The sequence below is a fragment of the Platalea leucorodia genome, assembly GCF_965183815.1.
Source record: "Platalea leucorodia genome assembly, chromosome: W".
In the NCBI taxonomy this organism is placed as follows: Eukaryota; Metazoa; Chordata; class Aves; order Pelecaniformes; family Threskiornithidae; genus Platalea; species Platalea leucorodia.
This window is the reverse complement of record NC_138859.1, coordinates 10,357,514-10,379,776: the sequence shown is the minus strand read 5'-3', so window position 1 is coordinate 10,379,776 and position 22,263 is coordinate 10,357,514. Positions and strand designations below refer to the sequence as shown.

Genomic DNA, 22,263 nt, shown 5'->3' with positions numbered 1-22,263 from the left:
TCTGGACCAACAAATGACCATTCAGTAAAAAAAATAAACTTCTTCAGTCATACTTTTCAGTCAAACCTGTTTATACCTTGTTTCATAATCCATCCAGCATAAGGAGCATTTAGACTGTCGAATTAAACAGAATAAAACTGTATAATCTAAATGTAATGATATGAATGTAAAAATCAAAGCCAACAATTTAAAAGTGATCACAGCGTATTTCTTGACAGAAACAGTACTGCATTTTTCCCACAATGCTAACATTTGCCATATTTCAACTATTAATTCCTGCAAGCTGATACACATTTTAAGGCATTACTCGTGCCAATAAAGAAACACTTTACAGTTGCTTTATCATTTCAGAACATGCATATTGATATGAACACAGAGAGGGATGAAACTTACAATATTCATTACACTCAAAACATAGTGCTCAATGTCTTTGCGACCATGGTATCCCACCATCATTTTGTCTGCTACTACCAGCGTTTCCACAAACCGTTCAAGGCTTACTGATCTCTTCAGTCGACTATGACTACTTATCGTGTCATTGACTGGAAGTGAAGTTGGAAAAGCAGATGCATCACTCATCCACCAAGGTTTACCGCTTCGTGGGAGGTCTTCTAGAAACCAAAATAATTAAACACTTCAGAGGGGTCACTAGTAAAACTCATTCAAATGCAGCTGTTTTACGTTGAGATTATCATCTTCAAGCTTCTAAAAAGAAGTCTTTGAGACAAAAGAAAATTAAATTTAATGTCTAAATTTTATTTTAAAATACTTTATACAATAAAAAAACCCTCTGAGTTCTAATATTCTCAACTCTCCTTAACCTGACTTAGGATAATAAATTATCATCTTCTCTCAACAGATCTGATTCCGCACATCTATGATGTTAATACTAAAGATTAGTTATAATTAACCACAAGCACATTTTAGAATTTTAAGGATAAAAACAAGACAGCTATATTATTTGGAAAAATAACAAACTGGAAATCAAAAATTCAAAATTAAGATAAAAGGTATCAAAATATACTAAGGAATGAAACGCACTGATAAGGCACCAGAAAAGCTTTTTCCCTCCTGTGAAACTCTGTAATTATTAAGCAATTATGCTTACATGTCTAATAGTTTTTGAGCCAAATAATATTACTTTTCTCTTCAGAAAGCTATCAGATTACATTTTATCTACCTGTCGTGGTTTAACCCCAGCCAGCAACTAAGCACCACACAGCCACTCGCTCACTACCCCTACCACAGTGGGATGGGGGAGCGAATTGGAAGGGTTTTTAAAAGTCAGAAAACTCGTGGGTTGAGATAAAAACAGTTTAATAATTGAAGTAAAATGAAATAGAACAGCAGTAATAGTAATAACATACAATAATAATATACAAAGCAAGTGATACACTATACAATTGCTCACCACCCACCGACCGATGCCCAGCATATCCCCGAGCAGCGATCGCTGCCCCCCGGCCAACTCCCCCCAGTTTATATACTGAGCATGACGCCATATGGTATGGAATAGCCCTTTGGCCAGTCTGGGTCAGCTGTCCTGGCTGTGCCCCCTCCCAGCTTCTTGTGCACCTGGCAGAGCAGGGGAAGCTGAAAAGTCCTTGACTAGTGTAAGCCCTACTTAGCAACAACTAAAACATCAGTGTGTTATCAACATTATTCTCATCCTAAATCCAAAACACAGCACTATACCAGCTACTAGGAAGAAAAATCAACGCTATCCCAGCTGAAACCAGGACAATATCCACCCCTTATTCCATACCATATATGTCATGCCCAGGTCTTATACTTTCCAATACATTCAAATTAATCACCAGCACTTTTCCAGTCTTTTGAGATAGATAGAGATAGAGATAGAGATAGAGATAGAGATAGAGATAGAGATAGAGATACACACACACACATAGATATAAATTTCCTTAGTCTATAGGCTATCCCTCTAAAACATTTGTTGAGTTCATTTAGTCCATGACTTTGGGCTTCATCCATCATAACAGTCTTTCAGGGCAGGAGAGATGGTGTGTGGTGTTGGATTGTTACCCGCTGAAGCCAGTTCTGGTTCCATCACCACTGCACTTTGCTCGGTTTCCTCAAAGTTCATTCTTCATTAATCTGGGTGATTCTTACTGTATACTGTTGATATGGCACACAGTAATCATTGAAGTGATGACATCCAGTATTATATAGCAATTAACATCATACAACTCAGTTCATCATTGGCTATTTTCACCCAAAATCAAATCCCCTTGAGGTACACATCGGGCTTCCCCATCCTCCCGCATCACCCACCAAGTGCACCCAGGTCCTTGAGCAAAAGCAATCCCACGAATGGGTTTACCTCTGCCTGAGGCAGGAGTAACCCAGACTGTCTTCCCCAGCATGTTTTTTAGGTGCACTACAGGGACTTTATCCCCCTCTACAGTACGTAAAAGTCTTGATTGGGCAGGGCCAGCTCGATTGGCAGATCCCCTAGTGTTGACTAACCAGGTGGCCTTTGCTAAATGTGTATCCCAGTGTTTGAATGTCCCACCACCCATTGCTCTCAGTGTAGTCTTTAACAGTCCATTGTATCGTTTGATTTTCCCAGAGGCTGGTGCATGATAGGGGATGTGAGATACCCACTCAATGCCATGCCCTTTGGCCCAGGTGTCTATGAGGTTGTTTCAGAAATGAGTCCCGTTGTCTGACTCAATTCTTTCTGGGGTGCCATGTCGCCATAGGACTTGCTTTTCAAGGCCCAGGATAGTGTTCCGGGCGGTGGCATGGGGCACGGGATATGTTTCCAGCCATCCGGTGGTTGCTTCCACCATTGGAAGCACATGGCGCTTGCCTTGGCGGGTTTGTGGGAGTGTGATATAATCAATCTGCCAGGCCTCCCCATATTGATATTTCAGCCATCGTCCTCCATACCAGAGAGGCTTGAACCACTTGGCTCGCTTGATTGCAGCGCATGTTTCGCATTCACGGATAACCTGTGCAATAGTGTCCATGGTCAAGGCCACCCCTCGATCACGAGCCCATCTATATGTTGCATCTCTTCCTTGATGGCCTGAGGTGTCATGGGCCCACCAAGCTAGAAATAATTCACCCTTATGTTGCCAGTCCAGGTCCACCTGAGCCACTTCAATCTTAGCAGCCTGATCCACCTGCTGGTTGTTTTGATGTTCTTCAGTGGCCTGACTCTTGGGTACGTGAGCATCTACGTGACGCACTTTTCCAACCAGGTTCTCTACCCGGGCAGCAATATCTTGCCCCAATGCAGCAGCCCAGATGGGTTTGCCTCTGCGCTGCCAGTTGCTCTGCTTCCATTGCTGCAACCACCCCCTCAGGGCATTTGGCACCATCCATGAGTCAGTATAGAGATAAAGTACTGGCCACTTTTCTCGTTCAGCAATATCTAAAGCCAGCTGGATGGCTTTCACCTCTGCAAACTGACTCAATGCACCTTCTCCTTCAGCAGTTTCAGAAACTTGTCGTACAGGACTCCATACAGCAGCCTTCTACCTCCGATGCTTCCCCACAAGACCACAGGACCCATCAGAGAACAGGGCATATTGCTTCTCATTTTCTGGCAGTTTATTATACAGTGGGGCCTCCTCAGCACGCGTCACCTCCTCCTCTGGCGATATTCCAAAATCTTTGCCTTCTGGCCAGTCCATGATCACTTCCAAGATTCCTGGGCGACTGGGGTTTCCTATTCGAGCCCATTGTGTGATCAGTGCGACCCACTTACTCCACGTAGCATCAGTTGCATGATGTGTACAGGGGATCCTCCCTTTGAACATCCAGCCCAGCACCGGCAGTCGGGGTGCCAGGAGGAGCTGTGCTTCAGTACCAACCACTTCTGAAGTGACTCAAACCCCTTCATATGCTGCCAATCTCTCTTTTTCAGTTGGAGTACAGCGGGCCTCGGATCCTCTGTATCCCCGACTCCAAAACCCCAGGGGTCGACCTCGAGTCTCCCCTGGTGCCTTCTGCCAGAGGCTCCAGGTAGGGCCGTTCTCCCCAGCTGCAGTGTAGAGCACACTTTTTCCATCTTGTCCTGCCCGGACTGGGTCAAGGGCGACTGCACGAACTATCTCCCGTTTAATTTGTTCAAAGGCTTGTCGTTGCTCAGGGCCCCATTTGAAATCGTTCTTCTTGCGGGTCACTTGATAGAGAGGGCTTACAATGAGACTGTAATTTGGAATATGCATTCTCCAAAAACCCACAATGCCCAAGAAAGCTTGTGCTTCCTTTTTGCTGGTTGGTGGAGACATGGCTGTTATTTTGTTGATCACATCCATTGGGATCTGACGATGTCCATCTTGCCATTTTATTCCTAAAAACTGGATCTCCTGTGCAGGTCCCTTGACCTTACTTTGTTTTATGGCAAAGCCGGCCTCCAGAAGGATTTGGACTATTTTCTTCCCTTTCTCAAAAACCTCTTCTGCTGTGTTGCCCCACACGATGATGTCATCAATGTATTGCAGGTATTCTGGAGCTTCACCCTGTTCCAGCGCAGTCTGGATCAGTCCATGGCAAATGGTGGGGCTGTGTTTCCACCCCTGGGGCAGTCGATTCCAGGTGTACTGGATGCCTATGGTATGGAATAGCCCTTTGGGCAGCCTGGGTCAGCTGTCCTGGCTGTGCCCCCTCCCAGCTTCTTGTGCACCGGGCAGAGCAGGGGAAGCTGAAAAGTCCTTGACTAGCGTAAGCCCTACTTAGCAACAACTAAAACATCAGTGTGTTATCAACATTATTCTCATCCTAAATCCAAAACACAGCACTATACCAGCTACTAGGAAGAAAAATCAACTCTATCCCAGCTGAAACCAGGACACTACCTCATGAATTAACTATAATGGGAAGTTTAAAATGGCCTGACATAGGATAATTTCTATAGTTATTTTTAACACTAATTTTAAGTCAAATATGTTGATTCTTGTACTTGTTTCATGAAACATGCATGCAAAAAATATTTTTTGCATGCAACAGATAGATAGATTGATTATTAAAAATCCAAACAGCTGTAATTATCAGCAAAACAAATACTACAAACCTATTTTAAATTTGAATTCCTGTCCTCGGGGCAAAATTGAGCTCACTGTTCCCTGCAAAACTGACTTTTTTGTGTGTATTAAGTATCCCTTTTCCACAAAGGCCCACACAGATCTCAATCTTAAGTTTATTGAAGTATATAATTAGGTTGGCTTTACCTAAGTAGGATTTAAAAATTTTTAAGGTATTCTTGCTAGTTATGAATGAACATAAGAACATTAACAGCTAGATACATTTATAATTGACTGAATAGGACTGCTCAAGTGAGCAATTCCTGAGATGCATCCTTACCTCTACTAAAATGGGTTCAGTTAAGGACGAGTTGAGATAGGACCAGTACCTTCTGTGAAAAAACAATGCTTTATGCAATTCAACTAAGCACACTATTTTCAAAGGGCAATAACTACACCACAAAGAATGTATGTTCAGGTCAAAACCAGGAATACAAAGCTTCTGCATTCCCACTGTTGCAGTGTTTCATAATTGTTAAAGACAACACTGTGGACTCAAAAGGTACATATTTTAGAAAAGTTGAAAAATGAAAATAAACCTGGTAGTTGACAAAATGCCAGTAATGAAATCATCCTCATTCTGCAATGGATATAAGATTACACCCATTCTAAAAAATAGTATCAAGTATTAAAGCCTGTTGAAAATTCTATAATCAATACCAAGCTTTTTCCTGTTTTTCATCTCCATTCTAGGAAATTCAAAGTTGCTTTAAGTGCTCAAAGATTTTAATCTCACAAGTAGTAATTTAGGAATGTCTGGAATTTTCTCTGACAACTTCTGTAGTAAAATTTTTAAAAATCCGCTGTTCATTGCCAAATAGCAAATTATGATGTCTGAGGGTTTCTGATGCTCTTAGAGTGCTAAGAGTACTTTAGAAATGCAACACTGCTTCAACATTCATTCATAATTTTTCACTCAAATATGCAAATCTATTCTAAACATTTGAAAACTGATGAGCTCATGCAGAAAACTTTCAGAGAAAAAAAAAGATAAGAGTCTTTTGAACTCATCTTGATAGCGTCTTTCAAACAAAGGTCTCAGAAGACTTCACAAAAACAAACATTTCTCCTTTTCTTATCAGATGAGAAGCTTAGGCTGGTCTCAAAGTAACAGGAAAGCTGAAAACAATCCTGAGTACTTAGGCTCACACTCCAGGATCTATCAATGCTTATGCTGTTTTACTTTAAAAACACTAAATAATGCTGACAATTTTCTTTAAAAAGCTAAAACATGTCAATAAAAGTTTGCAATATATTTAACAAAAATAATTCTGTGGCAAGTTATGCCATTTTCCCACCATATTCCTAGATTTAAAACACCCTTAAATTTGCATTAACATTGAACATAGCAAAAGAAAGCAACAATGAAAAAAAGTCAGACAAACACTGTAATTAACCCCAAAGTAATGATTACAAAAGCAGGAAATTAGGTTTTAAATTGCAACTGAAAAGAAATCCAAATGTATATAGACATGGAGTTCACAACTATGGTACCCAAGTTTTCCTAACTCAGTCCTCTAAAGATCCTGGATGGGGATGGAAGGTGAAGAGAGGAGAGGACACAATCACAAATAGAAAAAGATCTCAAAACGCAATAGAAAACTACTTATGTAAGATGCAACTGTGAGAATATTTTAAAGTTAAGGACTATGTGTTGCTTTTTCTTACTATTTTAACAACATCATTTAATGTATATACAAGCATTTTTTTAATTTAGGATACACTGACTGTAAAGTCTGGCACAAATAAAACCAGTACATGAGGCAGCATGTAGTAGAGCCATCCCTAAATAATCTGCCACCTTGCAGCTTTCATATGTCAATTTTCATTGTTTCTCAATCCTATCCAAACACAGTCTGCATATTTGTAACAAGGGTTGTTTTTTTTTTGGTTTGAGAGGGTTGGTTTTTAAATTCTTGCAACTCCAAAGCGGGTAAAGAAATTTTATTCATACTTCCAACAAAACAGAATTTCAACTCCAGGCACAAATACAAGCATACAGCTTTTCAGTAGAAAAGCATATTTCTTAAAATGGTGCAAATGCAAAAATAATGGATCGTAACAAAAATTATTTTGCAACCTTAATATAGTGCATGCTATTAGGCATCAGGCAAAATAAGCGTTTCAATAAACTATGCAGTCAAACAAGGATACCACAGAAAGCAGTCCATAATATAAAAAAAATGTTGCAAAATGGAGGATTTTAACATGTCATCTCTAAATATTTACTTTAATATTAAAATTATAAGCTATAAACCAAATTCCATTTGGCATGCCAGTTATACCTGCCTACTCCATGGCTTAGAGACATCCTTTCTTTGGAAAACCACCTAGATGTTGTTACTGTTTTGCACAGAATATAAATGAATAAAATCTAACTCTTCTAGAGGCTGATCCCACAAAGCATTCTGCAAGATAACCCAGTGGCCTCAAATCCCATTGAAGCGATTGGAATTTGAAGGTGTTCAACTTCTTAGCAAGACCGTAACAATTTCAGCTAGATTTCATAAAACATAGTAAACTTGATGACAATATATACATGAACTATTAATTTTAACATTTTTTATTTTTAAAATATTCTTATGTCTAACTAACTGCTTAAAATCTAATTTAGGTTATGAAAACCAGACACAATTCTATCCCATATTCTTATCTGAACCTAAACTATCTGTCAAATAGGGAAATATTTTTATCTCTGCCTCTCCAATTCTTCTCTTGTATTTGCCACTGTAATTCTACTGTGAAGTAGTCCATCACTTACTCATACCAACCAATTCTGATCATCCTTAATCCAAACTCCCTACCCCACTTTCTGTCAATTATTGCCATTTCTCAGAAAAGTCAAAAATAACACTCCCCTTGTCTCTATCAACACTTCAAAATCCTGACCACTTCCCTGATACAGAACAGGTACATGATAAATTTAGGTCTAGATTACAGTAGGGAAAACTTCCCAGACCGTGAATAGTGGCACAGCTACACAAGCAGATTCCTCCCAGCATGTTGTACTGGCAAAAGTGTTCTGAAGGTAGAGCTAAAAAAAAAAAAAAAAAATCAGTCTCCCAGACAAAATAAATTATATACTGGCAAAAATGCAGTTACAGTTTTATTACAACTGCATTTAGATTTTTTAAAATAAATAAATAAAAACCAACCACAAAATTGGAGTGTTCAAAACTTCCAAAACCAGCCAAATGCCCCGAAGACTTACTCTACTAGCAAAAAGTTATTACTGTAAACCTGGCTTTAGTCCTAGGGTCTAAAAGCTGAGAAACTGAAAATTAATATTTGATTTTACTTTTTAGATATTCTGGGGACGCTTTGGATGCCACATCACTTTGGGATAAAGCTGAAACAGCGCTCAGAAAATGAGTTTAAAAGGTTTTGGTACCCAGGAGGAGAGCATTAAAATAGCACATCATCTGCAAAAGTAAGACCTTGCAGTTTTGGGGGAGAGCAAAGTTTTTCAGAAATTTTCATAGAGTGGAAGTAGTACACAGAACAACAGAAAAAGGAGAAACTGAGATGAATGAGCATGAGAGTAGTCTCAGGCTTGTAAGAAATAGTGCTTTTGTATTTCAATAATTAAGGACTTCAGGATGTGAAAGATGTGAAAGCTCAGGAAATGCACAGAAGCTTCCAAGAATAAAAGCAGCATCAAATATGCAAATAAATAAATGCTAAAGATTACTGCACGTTTCACAAAAAAAATGCACGCAAGATGTGTAGCTCTGATCGACCTATGATCCATACAACAGATACCACCAGAACAGTTGGATGCAACATGATCAAGCTAGCTGCCACTGCTTTATCCTCACTTGGAAGAGAGTGACTTCCTAAGCGTTAATCTAAAAGATAACATCTGACAGAGGCCAATACATTTTCTTTTTCTAGTAATATTATAATGGTAAAAATAGCATTGTCCTACATTTCATGATCCTTCCACTTATTTCAAGAGGCTTAAGTGACAACATTCCCTACAAAATGAAAGAAAAAGATGGATGCTTCGCAGATATTTATCATAAAATGCATAAATTGGAGCATCTACATACATTATTACTCATATTTTACAATCAGTTAAGCAGGCAGTAGTAGTTAGGAGACTTGTTTTGCAATCATTAGAAGCACGTAGATGGAATAACACTTCCAAACTTACATACATAAAGTTTGACATTCACTACAAGTAGAGTCTAAACACAGTTAACTGAACCACTCAGGAAAAACTGTCTCCCAAGCATGGGCCTTTGTAGACAATCTGCACTGTAAGTTTAGTCAGCTGGTATCAGTAAAAGTTACAGCCTCCAAAAGAAGCTGAAATAAGTTACATCAATGAACAGTGATATTGTTTTATTTTAAGAGTAGTATTTGTCAGCCTGTCCTGTGCACTGAATCTTATGGAATACAACTGTCCAGGACTGAACTTTTAAGAACAAGCTATTTCTGAGATATAAACAAATGACAAGGTTAGAACATTTTTCTATTATGTAAAAAAAACCATTATTTTAGTGCTCTAAAATAATGTCATATTTACTGCAAGCTGTCTTCAAGAAACTGGTTTTCAGCTTCAGTTTAAGCAAGCGAAAATCATGTCAAAGAGAACCTGAAAATTGTTTTTGTGGAAGTTAAAACTGCTTTACAAGGAAAATGTCTCAATCAAAACTATATAATCTTTCCTGTAAGGCACCTGTAAATCACATCTCAACTATCATGGAATAATGCTAATCCACTGAACCAAAAGCCAGTATCAAAACACCATAAACCTCCGTAAATGAGAAAGATGTGGACAATTCACAGTTACAAATGCATTACTAATCATAATACTAACACATATTTATTACACGTCAAGTTTCCTCAAATGAGATGGAACACTTACTAAACATTGAGCTGTAACACTTAGTCACTCAATCATGCCTTCCAGTTGGGGAATGAAGTACATTTATAACACATTTTGAGGAAGCCTGTGCTCATCATTACCACTGTACACAACACAGAAATAAAACAAGACCTACTCCCAGTATCTTAGTTTTCAAAAGACACTACACTCTTGATCTGAAACCGAAAAAAAAGCAAAACTACTTTTCAACAGTAGTCACTGCATCACCCAAAAGGAGGATTCCTATTGCTACATTCTCCACTGTACTTTACACGTGAACCAAGCAAGATATTTTAAAATAAGTCTTAAGTTATAATTTTTTAAAAGGAATGACACTCATACTCACTTACCTGAGACTCCACAGTGACCATGATCATAGAGATGTTGCTGGTGCATGGTAGACTTTTTGTATATAACATGAGGATGACCATTCTCATAATTAAAGTTACTGGAATTTTTTGTTATATTCCTTAAAGGCTCAATAAAATACTCTTCATCTTCTGTAGCAATGACTCCATGCTTAAAGGAGAAAAGAAGAAAATAAAAACTTGCAAAAGACAATATAAAACTCCTATTAAAAAGCTTAATTTTAAATAACATTTGATTATCATTTATTTCTGTGACAAAATCCACAACTACAAGCCAACACAGAAAACAATGCATGAGCCAGTTCTCCTCCACTGACTTTAGTGGGAGCAGGAGTAAGTGCCTATAAGCAACACAATGAGAAAAGAATTAAAATATCATTGCCCTGTTTCTGGAGTTCTTTCCTATCATTTTTGGTAGATATGGTAAGAAAGCAAGATATATTCTTGGTATATGACAAACAATCTGTTCACAAAGATGTTCCAAAACTATGTGATTCCTATCCATTAGAAGTGACGCCAAGCCAAAAAGGCCTTGCTCAAAGGGTGAACTCAATATCCCTCTGTGATGCCATACCAGTACATACTGCATCAAAGAAAAACTGCACGAAGGATTAATTCTAGAAAATATATTCAGGGAAACCATTCAGCATTTTACATCCAGATGCTTAATTCCAAAACTGAGCTAGTTATTAAAATCAAATTATTAATATGAACTTAGGCTACACTTTATGCTTTATGCTACAAAGCATTTATTCCTTAAAAGGTCTCGCCACAGATCTTTGGCAAATCCGAGTTGTTGCAGACTGTGTACTAGACCTCATTCTCCATAACAAATGAACATATTTTTTTCCTCATACTGCAGTGCAGAATAGTAGATATTCTATTCTCATAACTTCCACATTTGTGAACTCAGGTTCTTCCAACCAGAAAGTGGCTTACAGAAGAAAGGGGAGATTTCAGGCCAACTATGCAATCTCCTGAACCTTCAGCAATTAAAACTGAACTTTAGCAGATAATCCAGTTTGGGGATCCTTTCAGCTATAGAAATATTGGGGAATAAGCCCAGACAGACTCCTACACCTGTATTTGCTAAATAAAAAATTCTGGTATCTGTATCTAGAAAATTCTGAATGTATAAACTTTCACCAGGAAAAAGAGCTACTGATCAGGTAGGAGACTGGAAGCAGGAACTTCTGCATTCATATCCTGATTTGATGAATCATAAATTTCTATCACACCTTTGATCTGTAAAGCAAGTACTATGCATGAGCCTTTTTTTAAAGGTTTGTGTTTGATTTGGGGTTTAGTGGTTTGGGGTTTTTTGGGGGGGGGGGGGGGGGGGCCTCCTCCAATGAGACCTCTATGATTAGCCATAAGATCACTTGCTCCATATTTGCTCTAAATATCCCAAAGCTGTTTCTGAGATCAGGGCTTGCCATTGTACTCTTGGTCAAAGCTCTCCTCCTGCTGCTGTTTTGTACATCAACTGCCTGCTGTTCTTCACTCCTGGAATAAACGGATTTCAGTAGAATCATAGAATCATTTAGGTTGGAAAAGACCCTTAAGATCATCAAGTCCAACTGTTAACCTAACACTACCAAGTCCACCATTACTTCCAGGGATGGGAACTCAACCACTTCCCTGGGCAGCCTGTTCCAGTGCTTGACAAACCTTTCGGTGAAGGAATTTTTCCTAATATCTAATCTAAACCTCCCCTGGCAAAACCTGAGGCCATTTCCTCTCGTCCTATCACTTGTTACTTGGGAAACAGAGATGCAGAATCAATAGTAACATAGTAACAACACACAACTTATAAAAAAGCCTGCATAACATTTCAGAAAGAACAGTATTTTCCAAATATAATGCCATTATATAATTTGAAAATATATGTATGAACACTCTTTAGCCTTCAATTACACATTCCTTACATAGTAACTATAACAGTAAGTGTTCCTCTCCAGTGGTATTTCTCATTATGAACACAATTATTTACTCAAGAAGGTAACATCAGGGTCTATATTCAGCTGGAAGATAATGGTACCATATTTCTCTCACAATGCCTTCTTGTTACTTGGAATCTAAGATTTTACTAGAAAATAAATCATTTACTGGTACATTGCTGCTTAACTAGTCTTGATAATATAAACCAAACTATAACTAGGTTTGCCTCATTTAGATTGGAAAAGACCCTTAAGATCATCGAGTCCAACCGTTAACCTAGCACTGCCAAGTCCACCACTAAACCATGTCCTCGAGCACCACGTCTACCCGTCTTTTAAATACCTCCAGGGATGGGGACTCAACCACTTCCCTGGGCAGCCTGTTCCAGTGCCTGACAACCCTTTCAGTGAAGAAGTTTTTCCTAATATCCAACCTAAACCTCCCCTGGCACAACTTGAGGCTGTTTCCTCTCGTCCTATCGCTTGTTACTTGGGAAAAGAGACCAACCCCCACCTCGCTACAACCACCTTTCAGGTAGTTGTAGAGAGCAAAAAGGTCTCCCCTCAGCCTCCTCTTCTCCAGGCTAAACAACCCCAGTTCCCTCAGCCACTCCTCATAAGACTTGTGCTCTAGACCCTTCACCAGCTTCGTTGCCCTTCTTTGGACATGCTCCAGCACCTCAATGTCCTTCTTGTAGTGAGGGGCCCAAAACTAAACACAGTATTCAAAGTGCGGCCTCACCAGTGCCGAGTACAAGGGGACCGTCACTTCCCTCGTCCTGCTGGCCACACTGTTTCTGATACAAGCCAGGATGCTATTGGCCCTCTTGGCCACCTGGGCACACTGCTGGCTCATGTTCAGGCGGCTGTCAACCAACACCCCCAGGTCCTTTTCCGCCAGGCAGCTCTCCAGCCACTCCTCCCCAGGCCTGTAGCGTTGCATGGGGTTGTTGTGACCCAAGTGCAGGACCCGGCACTTAGCCTTGCTGAATCTCATACAGTTGGCCTCAGCCCATCGATCCAGCCTGTCCAGATCCCTCTGTAGGGCCTTCCTACCCTCCAGCAGATCAACACTCTCACCCAACTTGGTATCATCTGCAAACTTATTGAGGGTGCACTTGATCCCCTCATCCAGATCATTGATAAAGTTATTAAACAGAACTGGCCCCAATACTGAGCCCTGGGGAACACCACTTCTGAATGGCCGCCAACTGGATTTAACTCCATTCATCACCACTCTTTGGGCCCAGTCATCCAGCCAGTTTTTTACCCAGCGAAGAGTATGCCCATCGAAGCCATGAGCAGCCAGCTTCTCCAGGAGAATGCTGTGGGAGACGGTGTCAAAGGCCTTACTAAAGTCCAAGTAGACAACATCCACAGCCTTCCCCTCATCCACTAAGTGGGTCACCTTGTCATAGAAGGAGATCAGGTTAGTCAAGCAGGACCTGCCTTTCCTAAACCTATTATGACTGGGCCTGATCACCTGGTTGTCCTGCACATGCCGTGTGATGGCAGTCAAGATGCTCTGCTCCATGACCTTCCCCGGCACCGAGGTCAGGCTGACAGGCCTGTAGTTCCCCACATCCTCCTTCCAGCCCTTCTTGTAGATGGGCGTCACATTTGCTGACCTCCAGTCAACTGGGACCTCCCCGGTTAGCCAGGACTGCTGATAGATGATGGAAAGTGACTTGGTGAGCATTTCTGCCAGCTCCCTCAGTACCCTTGGATGGATCCCATCTGGCCTCATAGACTTGTGTGTGTCTATGCGGTGTAGCAGGTTGCTAACCATTTCCCCTTGGATTATGGGGGCTTCATTCTGCTCCCCATCCCTGTCTTCCAGCTCAGGGGGCTGGGTACCCCAACAACAACTGGTCTCACTATTAAAGACTGAGGCAAAGAAGGCATTAAGTACCTCAGCCTTTTCCTCATTCCTTTGTCACTATGTTTCCCCCCGCATCCAATAAAGGATGGAGATTCTCCTTAGCTCTCCTTTTGTTGCTAATGTATTTGTAGAAACAGTTTTTGTTGTCTTTTACAGCAGTAGACAGATTAAGTTCCAGCTGGGCTTTGGCCCTTCTAATTTTCTCCCTGCATAACCTCACGACATCCTTGTAGTCCTCCTGAGTCGCCTGCCCCTTCTTCCAAAGGTCATAAACTCTCTTTTTCCTTGTGAGTTCCAGCCAAAGCTCTCTGTTCAGCCAGGCCAGTCTTCTCCCCTGCCAGCTCGTCTTTCGGCACACAGGGACGGCCTGCTCCTGCACCTTTAAGATTTCCTTCTTGAAGAATGTCCAGCCTTCCTGGACTCCTTTGCCCTTCAGGACTGCCTCCCAAGGGACTCTGTCAACCAGGCTCCTAAACAGGCCAAAGTCTGCCCTCCGGAAGTCCAAGGTAGCAGTTCTGCTGACCCCCCTTCTTCTCCGAGAATCAAAAACTCTTATCATTTTGTTATTACTATGCCCAAGATGGCCTCCAACCATCACATCACCCACCAGGCCTTCTCTGTTCACAAACAACAGGTCCAGCAGGGCACCTCCCCTAGTTGGCTCCCTCACCAGCTGTGTCAGGAAGTTATCTTCCACACCCTCCAGGAACCTCCTAGACTGTTTCCTCTCTGCTGTATTGTATTTCCAGCAGACATCTGGTAAGTTGAAGTCCCCCACGAGAACAAGGGCTAGCGATCTTGAGACTTCTCTCAGCTGCTTATAGAATACTTCATCTGCCTCTTCATCCTGGTTGGGTGGTCTATAACAGACTCCCACCAGGATATCTGCCTTGTTGGCCTTTCCCCTGATTCTTACCCATAAACACTCAACCCTCTTACCACCATTGTCAAGCTATAAATTGCAGCATTAATTCTCTAAACAAATTGCATATAAAATAAATAAGCAAAAACTATTATGAATGTCTGCAAACTATCATCACAGTTCCTTCAGGTACCAGCAAAAAAGGTTAGGAGAGTATCACCAATTTTTCCTATGAGTAGTCGACATATGATCTCATCTGCCCAAACACTATGGTGGGTTAAAAAAAAAAAAAAAAAAATTTAATAACATTTAGTTGAGGAACTGCAAATAAATTTTAACTCACACCTGCCATCATGTAGTCAGAATATGCATGCGATCAGTTGCTGCAGCTAGCCAAGTGATTTGATAAACACTGGAAACTCAACTTTCCCTGCATATGCCCTTCACATAAGCCCTGCAAATATATACCATTTTAAGCCTAACATATATTAATTTTGCTTGCAAACAAAACTGTTCTTCCAATGTCAAACTGATGCAAGTGGTCTTGTTGAATCGAAGTGAATGATTTTTAAGAAGCACTCCAGATTCTGTACATAAGAAATACTTATTTCAGTGACAACCACCATTTATTCTAATTAGGAATTTAGAAAATTCATGCAGCTAGAGATGCTTCCATTGTATATGCATTCAGCAATGCTTGATTAATAGTGAGAATTACGCTATTATATCTGAACCGACTTTCTAAAACACACTTTTGGCTTATCTACTATTTGAGCACAACAGTTTCAGTTGCAAAAGGAGATTGAAATAATGCCTTTTTGAAGCATTAAAAGGAATGAGCTTTTTTTTTTAGTTTTGCCATTGTATTTGAACAGTTTAGTTTGTACATTAAACTTCTGCTCCAAAGCATAAGAAATATCATTAAGACATAAGAATGACCAGCAAAAGGTTTTGAAAAAATACCATGAATTTAAGAAACAAGCTGAATGCCCCAAGTAGGTTACTACAAGCAACATTCCCAAGATTATTATCTAAAACAGATTGATTGAGGTCCTGTGTTATGTAATCCCACTACAGACTGTCAACTCCTGCTAACATATATAAGGTCTGGATCCAGCAGTTTGACATGCTTGGACAAATCTATGAATCCACATGGAGTTCCCCTGAATTTGTGAAAAGGAATCTTTTTGTGTCAGGCTGTCTAGCTGGGGCCTTACCCTACTTCAGATGGGGGATGTCCATCAGTCACAGAAGCAAATTGAATTATAGAGGACAAGTGCCTTTTCCACACAGTACTACTGTTTTCCAATTTCTCCCTGCCTTGAACCTTTCTAGACTTTATGCTTTATCCATTTTTAATATAAAGCAGTAGTAATGGAAACTTCTGAAAATGTGTCAGTCCTGTTCAGTATGTCTACAGCTGGCTCTACACTTCAGTGTGGTTTTATGACTGAGGAAACAGACTGCATTAGCTTAGTGTTCTCAAAGATTAAAAAAATAATGATCTGGCCTGGGACAGTACATCATGGAATCTGACAAGACATCTTAAAACTAGGACAGGGACAGCTTATATATAATTTTCTGAATACTAAGTCTATACTGCAAATATATATTAGTACCAAATAGAACTCCAAAGACACCGATCTAGAATACTAAATCTCTTTCAATATAATTTCTGTTCTTTATAAGTTATTTTATAAATTATACATTATTTTCCATATGATTCAAAAATACCATACTATATGCAATTTATGATCTATAAAAGTAGATACATTCTTTATGGTAGAATCAGCTTTCAAGTGAGCTAATTTAAGAATATGAATAATTTATACACATATGAATTTAGGAATACATGAAATAAACATGAAGTCTTCCAGCAAAATTCTTCTTCTCTTCTTTTCTTCAGTATGACATACTCAGCTGAGACAATGCCTCAGCTACTTCTGCTTCAACCTTGTTGCCTTGCACCCAACATTCAAAGGCCCCAAAATACTGCTCTTTGCAGGCTCTTTCATGAGAAGGCCAAACCTGCAATCCATCCACAAATGTAACATCCACTACAGTAAATATGAGTTCGGAAGCCAGCAAGCCTGCTGGACAAGACCTTCAATTTCCTCACATGACTGCTCACTGGATTATAGAGCTTTCCTCATAACTTCTGACAATTTATATAGCATAATCAGGGCCCAGCAGATGGAAACTGCTGGAATGAAACTTCAGTAAGTAGCAGCCTGTAATTCTGGGGCACTTGGTAATGAGAAATATAGAGGGAGAGGCTGAAACAGTAAATAGTGACAGGGAAATGAACTGACTGCTGGTCACTTATAATGAAACTGAGAGAAAGCCCTTCTTGCACTAGAACTCATCTCAACATACTACAAGTGTTCTTCAAAGTCATACAACTTACGTTAATTAAACCATGGCCTCACCTGCCCATCCTGAAAAACTAAACATAACAACTCCAAACATTCACTAAGGGGAAGAAATTTGGCAATAGTGAAGTCTAACAAACAGGACAACTGGTATAAACAGAATGCTTAAATTTTGCTTGTGAGTGACACTCATGCTAAAGGCTACTACTTGTTTTAGAGTTACTGACAACTTAAAATGACTGGCTCTGGGACAGATGTGAATCAAGGACTATGCAGAATATAACTGGCAGTCTCTTACAGACCAATAGTCAGACTGGAAAATACGAATATCTTGAGCACGACATATTCTGAACTATCACTAATTCTAAAACAAGTAATAGTGTCTTCAATATTCACTGCCAATTGCTTTATTAAACATGATCTAACCAGCAGCTATATAACAAAATATTTGTCAGTAGGAATCATCATTTAAAAATAACTCTGTGATGGATTTATCTGAATGGAGTAGTAACTCCTATACTCAGTGCTCTGGAAGGCTGTATGACAGAGGAATTTCTGTACAGTAGAGGATGATATCGAGCACAGCCTACTGCTGCACTCCTTTGCAAAATCCCTGCCTCTCTGAGAAAGAGCCTTGTGTCACCCCTGCTGCTGCTTCCGGAGCATGACAGGAGCCTCACATACTTGTGACTCGGCTTTTCTAGGAGATGAGAGAGAGAGAATTGAGGCTGCCTTAATCCAGACCAGGAATACCTGGAAGAAATATGGAAGAACTGATAACAGCTAAAAGCACCAAAGATGACTATTTAACTGGGAAGCACCCCACACTAAAGTTAACTTACAGACTAAGTTAACGTACTGACACATTGAACCACAGAACAACAGACAGCTTCACTCTAGCAAAACAGCGAGGCTGAGGGCAGAGGGAAAACATGCAGCAATAGGAGTGCTAAAAGTCACCTCAGGGCCTGAGGCACAGAAGCAAAAACTTCATTTACAAGTGACACCTACCATGCTGCTAAATTCTTTGAAGAAAACAAGTGCCATGAGGAGCGAGAGATGGGGAAAGCTGATAGGAAAACATGGACTTTTTCCTGCTTCATCCCACTCTTGTTTTCCTAACATGAAAGGAAAACAAGAGTCGGCTAAGGCAAAAGCAGGCTAAGGCAAAAGCAGGCTAAGGCAAAAGCAGGCTAAGGCAAAAGCAGACGTTCTTGGCTCACTCCCTGGCCAAGGTCAGAGAAGAACCGAAATAGGAGCACTGTGGCACAGACTGCAAGCTCCAAGGGGGCCAACCAGTCTGTGCTTCAACCAGCAGAAACTCTGGAGATATAGAGGTATGCAGCCTCTTTTAAAGAAGTGAGTCCTGAAAGCAGAGATTTGCTCTCCATAGTATTTTTAGCTGAAAAGAACTCTAAAGCAAAATGCAAGCACCAAGTAATTCCTCTTCTCTGTTATTTACTCAAAGTTTCTAAACCCAAATTCTCAAAAATGACAAGCAGGTGTTCGGTTCAATCATTGTCTCTCTGGAAAGATTCAGCATCCTAAAGGACCCACTGTTTTTCTCCCCCTCCTTGAGTCTGTAACATTTTTATAACCTGTAATCATTTCAGCACAGACCTAATCTTGCAGCCCTAGAGCAGACACTGTAAACACTGAAAATGTTGCCTGCTAAAGGACTACAGAATTGGGTCTTAGTAGTTACAATTAAGCTTGGAAAAACTTTTCCCCAGGACCCAGACCAGGTTTCAGGGGGGTTTTGCACCTTCCTGTCTGCTTGCTTCTCACAGGGACTCAAAAAACTGAAAGATATGCCAATTAAGTAGTTCTTCTGTAATTTAAAAAGGGACAAGCACACTATTATACTAGAACACGTAATGTGCACTTACCAGACCATTGCAGTTGCTTAAGGCCACTTTAGTTGTACTGTGTTGGTCTTGCAAATATCCTGTGTAATGACAGTGGTCTAAAAAATCGTGCTTCCATTGAGGTCCATCTTTCCCCCAGTATTCTACTGTAAAATGTCTAGACACCAAATCTGTGTTGAGAGTCAGGTTTAAATGAAAGTGCTTGCCATAGGCAGAAAGTTTAAAAAATAATTTAGATGCTGCCAGTTCTTGGTCATAAGGGTCTGTACTCCTCCTCCTTCTTGAAGGTTTAGCATTTTTCACAGTAAAGCTGAGGAAGGCTCCATTTTGATCAACCCTTATTGGGATTGTTAGTTGGTAGTGTTCAAGGTAAGACAGGAATTCCTCTTTGTAATCACAAGGTAAGACAATCCAGGGAGTGGGCATAGAAGAGAAGAAAATATAACAGGAAACAACAAGTAGTAGTATAAACATAAACCATATTTGGCTATATCTCATCACCCTCATGAGTAAAAGTCATTTTCAGGTAAACGCAAGATGGAGAGTTTTACTAAATAAAAGAAAACATTCTTTTCTTTCTTTCTAAGTCAAGAAAACATGTTCAGTTTCCTATTAACCTGATGTCACTGGAAATACAAAAGTTTTTAATTACATATCTTTTTCTTATTTACCCAAAATATGCAAACATTTGGGGCTAAATTCTACGTATTCTTCCCAGTGATACCATTCAAAGACAAAAGCTATTAGATCCACCTGCAAGAATAAAAACAGTAGTAATGAAAAGTATTATATTGTAAAAACATGTAAACTGCTCTTAATTTCATTAAAAACCTATAAATGTTAATGGCTCAAAGTAAGATTAGATCCTTACACTTCCTAGTTTAAAAACCTGTTAATGATGTTATGGCAAGTCTCTAAACTATTATCAAGTACAACATTTTACTAGATTTAATTTGCAAGGCTTTCCTACAGTTAAAAGTAGACAAAAACAAATTAAAACAACAATTTAATCAGATTTGCTGTATTTAAACTTCCATGACAATGAATCATGATAAAACTAAGAACAGAGCCCATATGATCTCATGAATTATATAAACGTGGTTTAGAAAATATTACCCAAATGCAATGCAAAAATTGATGCTTCTTGTCAGCTACAGAGGTCTGACCCCTACCTTGAGAACTATATGAAAGCCTGTTGTCACTGTGAAATTCCGATGAAACCATGACTAGGCTCAAAATCCATGTCCACATCTTCCAAAAAATTTCCATAATTTAGAAAAAACAGAAAGCTGCTTTTTCCCCCCTCCCTCCTTGGAGGGCTACCTGTGTGCTATAGAGTTAACTCCACTCCAGAATCGCACCATAACAGGTATGTGTATTTAATACTACTTCCAAATTAACTATTGGATGTTTCACTTTTTGACAGGTATTCTTTTCCAACAACCTGTATTTTCTTCTATATCTGCAGTCATTTTCTCAATTCAAAATAAGTATTTGTAAGATTCCTTAAGATATCAGTAAGACATTAGACTGGATAGTTAACTGAACTTGCTCCATTTCTTTTCCTGAAAAACAAAAGAAAATGAGTCAAAGCAAATTCTTTCTATTAAAACAGATCTATACTGCAAAACACTAAGCCATCATAGTGAACTATGCAATATAACATTTTGAAATAATATTCAACCATTATCACTTTCATGGTCCAAGGTCATAACCTTACAAAAACCATAAATTACCATTAACCTTGAACTACTAGTTCCATACACCTTAAGATGCACATATCTGCTTTATGTTAAATAGGCATAAGAATTCGTAAAATTAAGGTTTCTTGTTGCTCAAATACTGTGTTCAGACTTGTTCCAGCTATAATCAATGCTAAGCACTCATTGATTTCAGCAGTGAATAACTAGACCCAGTACACTGGTAGACAAAGGAAGAACCTGGGAAAGAATCCAGAGTACAGTTATCTGATCTTTCTGCAGAAAAGAAAGAATGTGCCTTATTTCCAATCTGAGAACATCCAGTTTCAAATTCCAATCACTGAATCTTGCTTTACCCCTGTCTGCTAATGATCTGCTTTCTTCTCCTTGCATGGAGAGTTATAATCCAATACAAGCACCTCCTTGACACTTCCTGATAAGCAGCTCAACCTATTTGGTTTACCTCACTCCGTACAATCCAGTTTCCAGATGTCTAATTATTTCTGCAGCTTTTTTCTGAACCCTTTCCAATTTGTCAGCATCCCTTTTCATGCACAGACACCAGAACTGGACACTGTAGTCCAGTAACGGCTCATTATTGCCATATATAGAGATAACATTGCCTCACAGCTTTTACTTAGCCAAAAAATCATAACAGGGAGCTCATATTCAGCCTGTTAGGCTGATCATAAATTACCCTAACATTAAAATCTCCGGCAACTACAGCGCCTAAGGTGCTAGGTAGCTCAGAATACTGAAGTAAACTACAGTGTCCATTATTTGGACACCACTGGCCCATGTTAAGCCTTGGTCAACAGCGTCCAAATCACCCACGTCTAAGTATCTTTTCAGGGGTCTGTGCAAAACAGCCTCCCTCATTCTAAGCTTCACACAAGAAAAATCTCCTTTCACATTAAGCTTGCTGGAAGTTTCAGAAGAATTTTTAGCCTCCTTTCCAAAAGTACTATATCCAGCTTGAGCACTGATACAAATAAACCACATGTAGCTGTATTAATGCTCTGAATTAAGGGATATAGTTAACGCACCTTGGGCAACTAAAGCATCCCTTAAACTGAAGGTAGCTGAAAGAGACCACTATGCCCAGAGCTGGGCAGAGCATCACCACACATGCCATCTCCCAATACCCTAGCTAGGGTATCATGTACATAGATGTAGAGTGCTCACAGACACTGCATGCACCCACACATAGTGCACACACGGTGCATGCATACGCAGAATGTACCACGCAAACCGACATGCTGTTGTAAATAGTTTCTAAAGCTAAGCAGAAACAGTAATTTTCCAATTAGCAAAACTACTAACCACTTGTGCCTTGGGAAAGGA

General features: G+C 39.7%; 1 protein-coding gene across 1 annotated transcript in view; it reads right to left on the bottom strand.

Moving 5' to 3' along the window:
• LOC309601528 (A disintegrin and metalloproteinase with thrombospondin motifs 6-like) overlaps positions 1-20,488 on the bottom strand; it is a gene marked incomplete at both ends in the record, with an annotated part of 161,201 nt that extends 140,713 nt beyond the window's left edge. Inside the window, 4 exons of the mRNA XM_082334573.1 lie at positions 394-608; positions 10,278-10,446; positions 19,241-19,605; positions 20,392-20,488. Coding sequence (XP_082190699.1) covers positions 394-608; positions 10,278-10,446; positions 19,241-19,605; positions 20,392-20,488 — 846 coding nt within the window. The remainder of the gene's footprint in view (positions 1-393; positions 609-10,277; positions 10,447-19,240; positions 19,606-20,391) is intronic.
• Between the last annotated feature and the right edge of the window lie 1,775 nt (positions 20,489-22,263).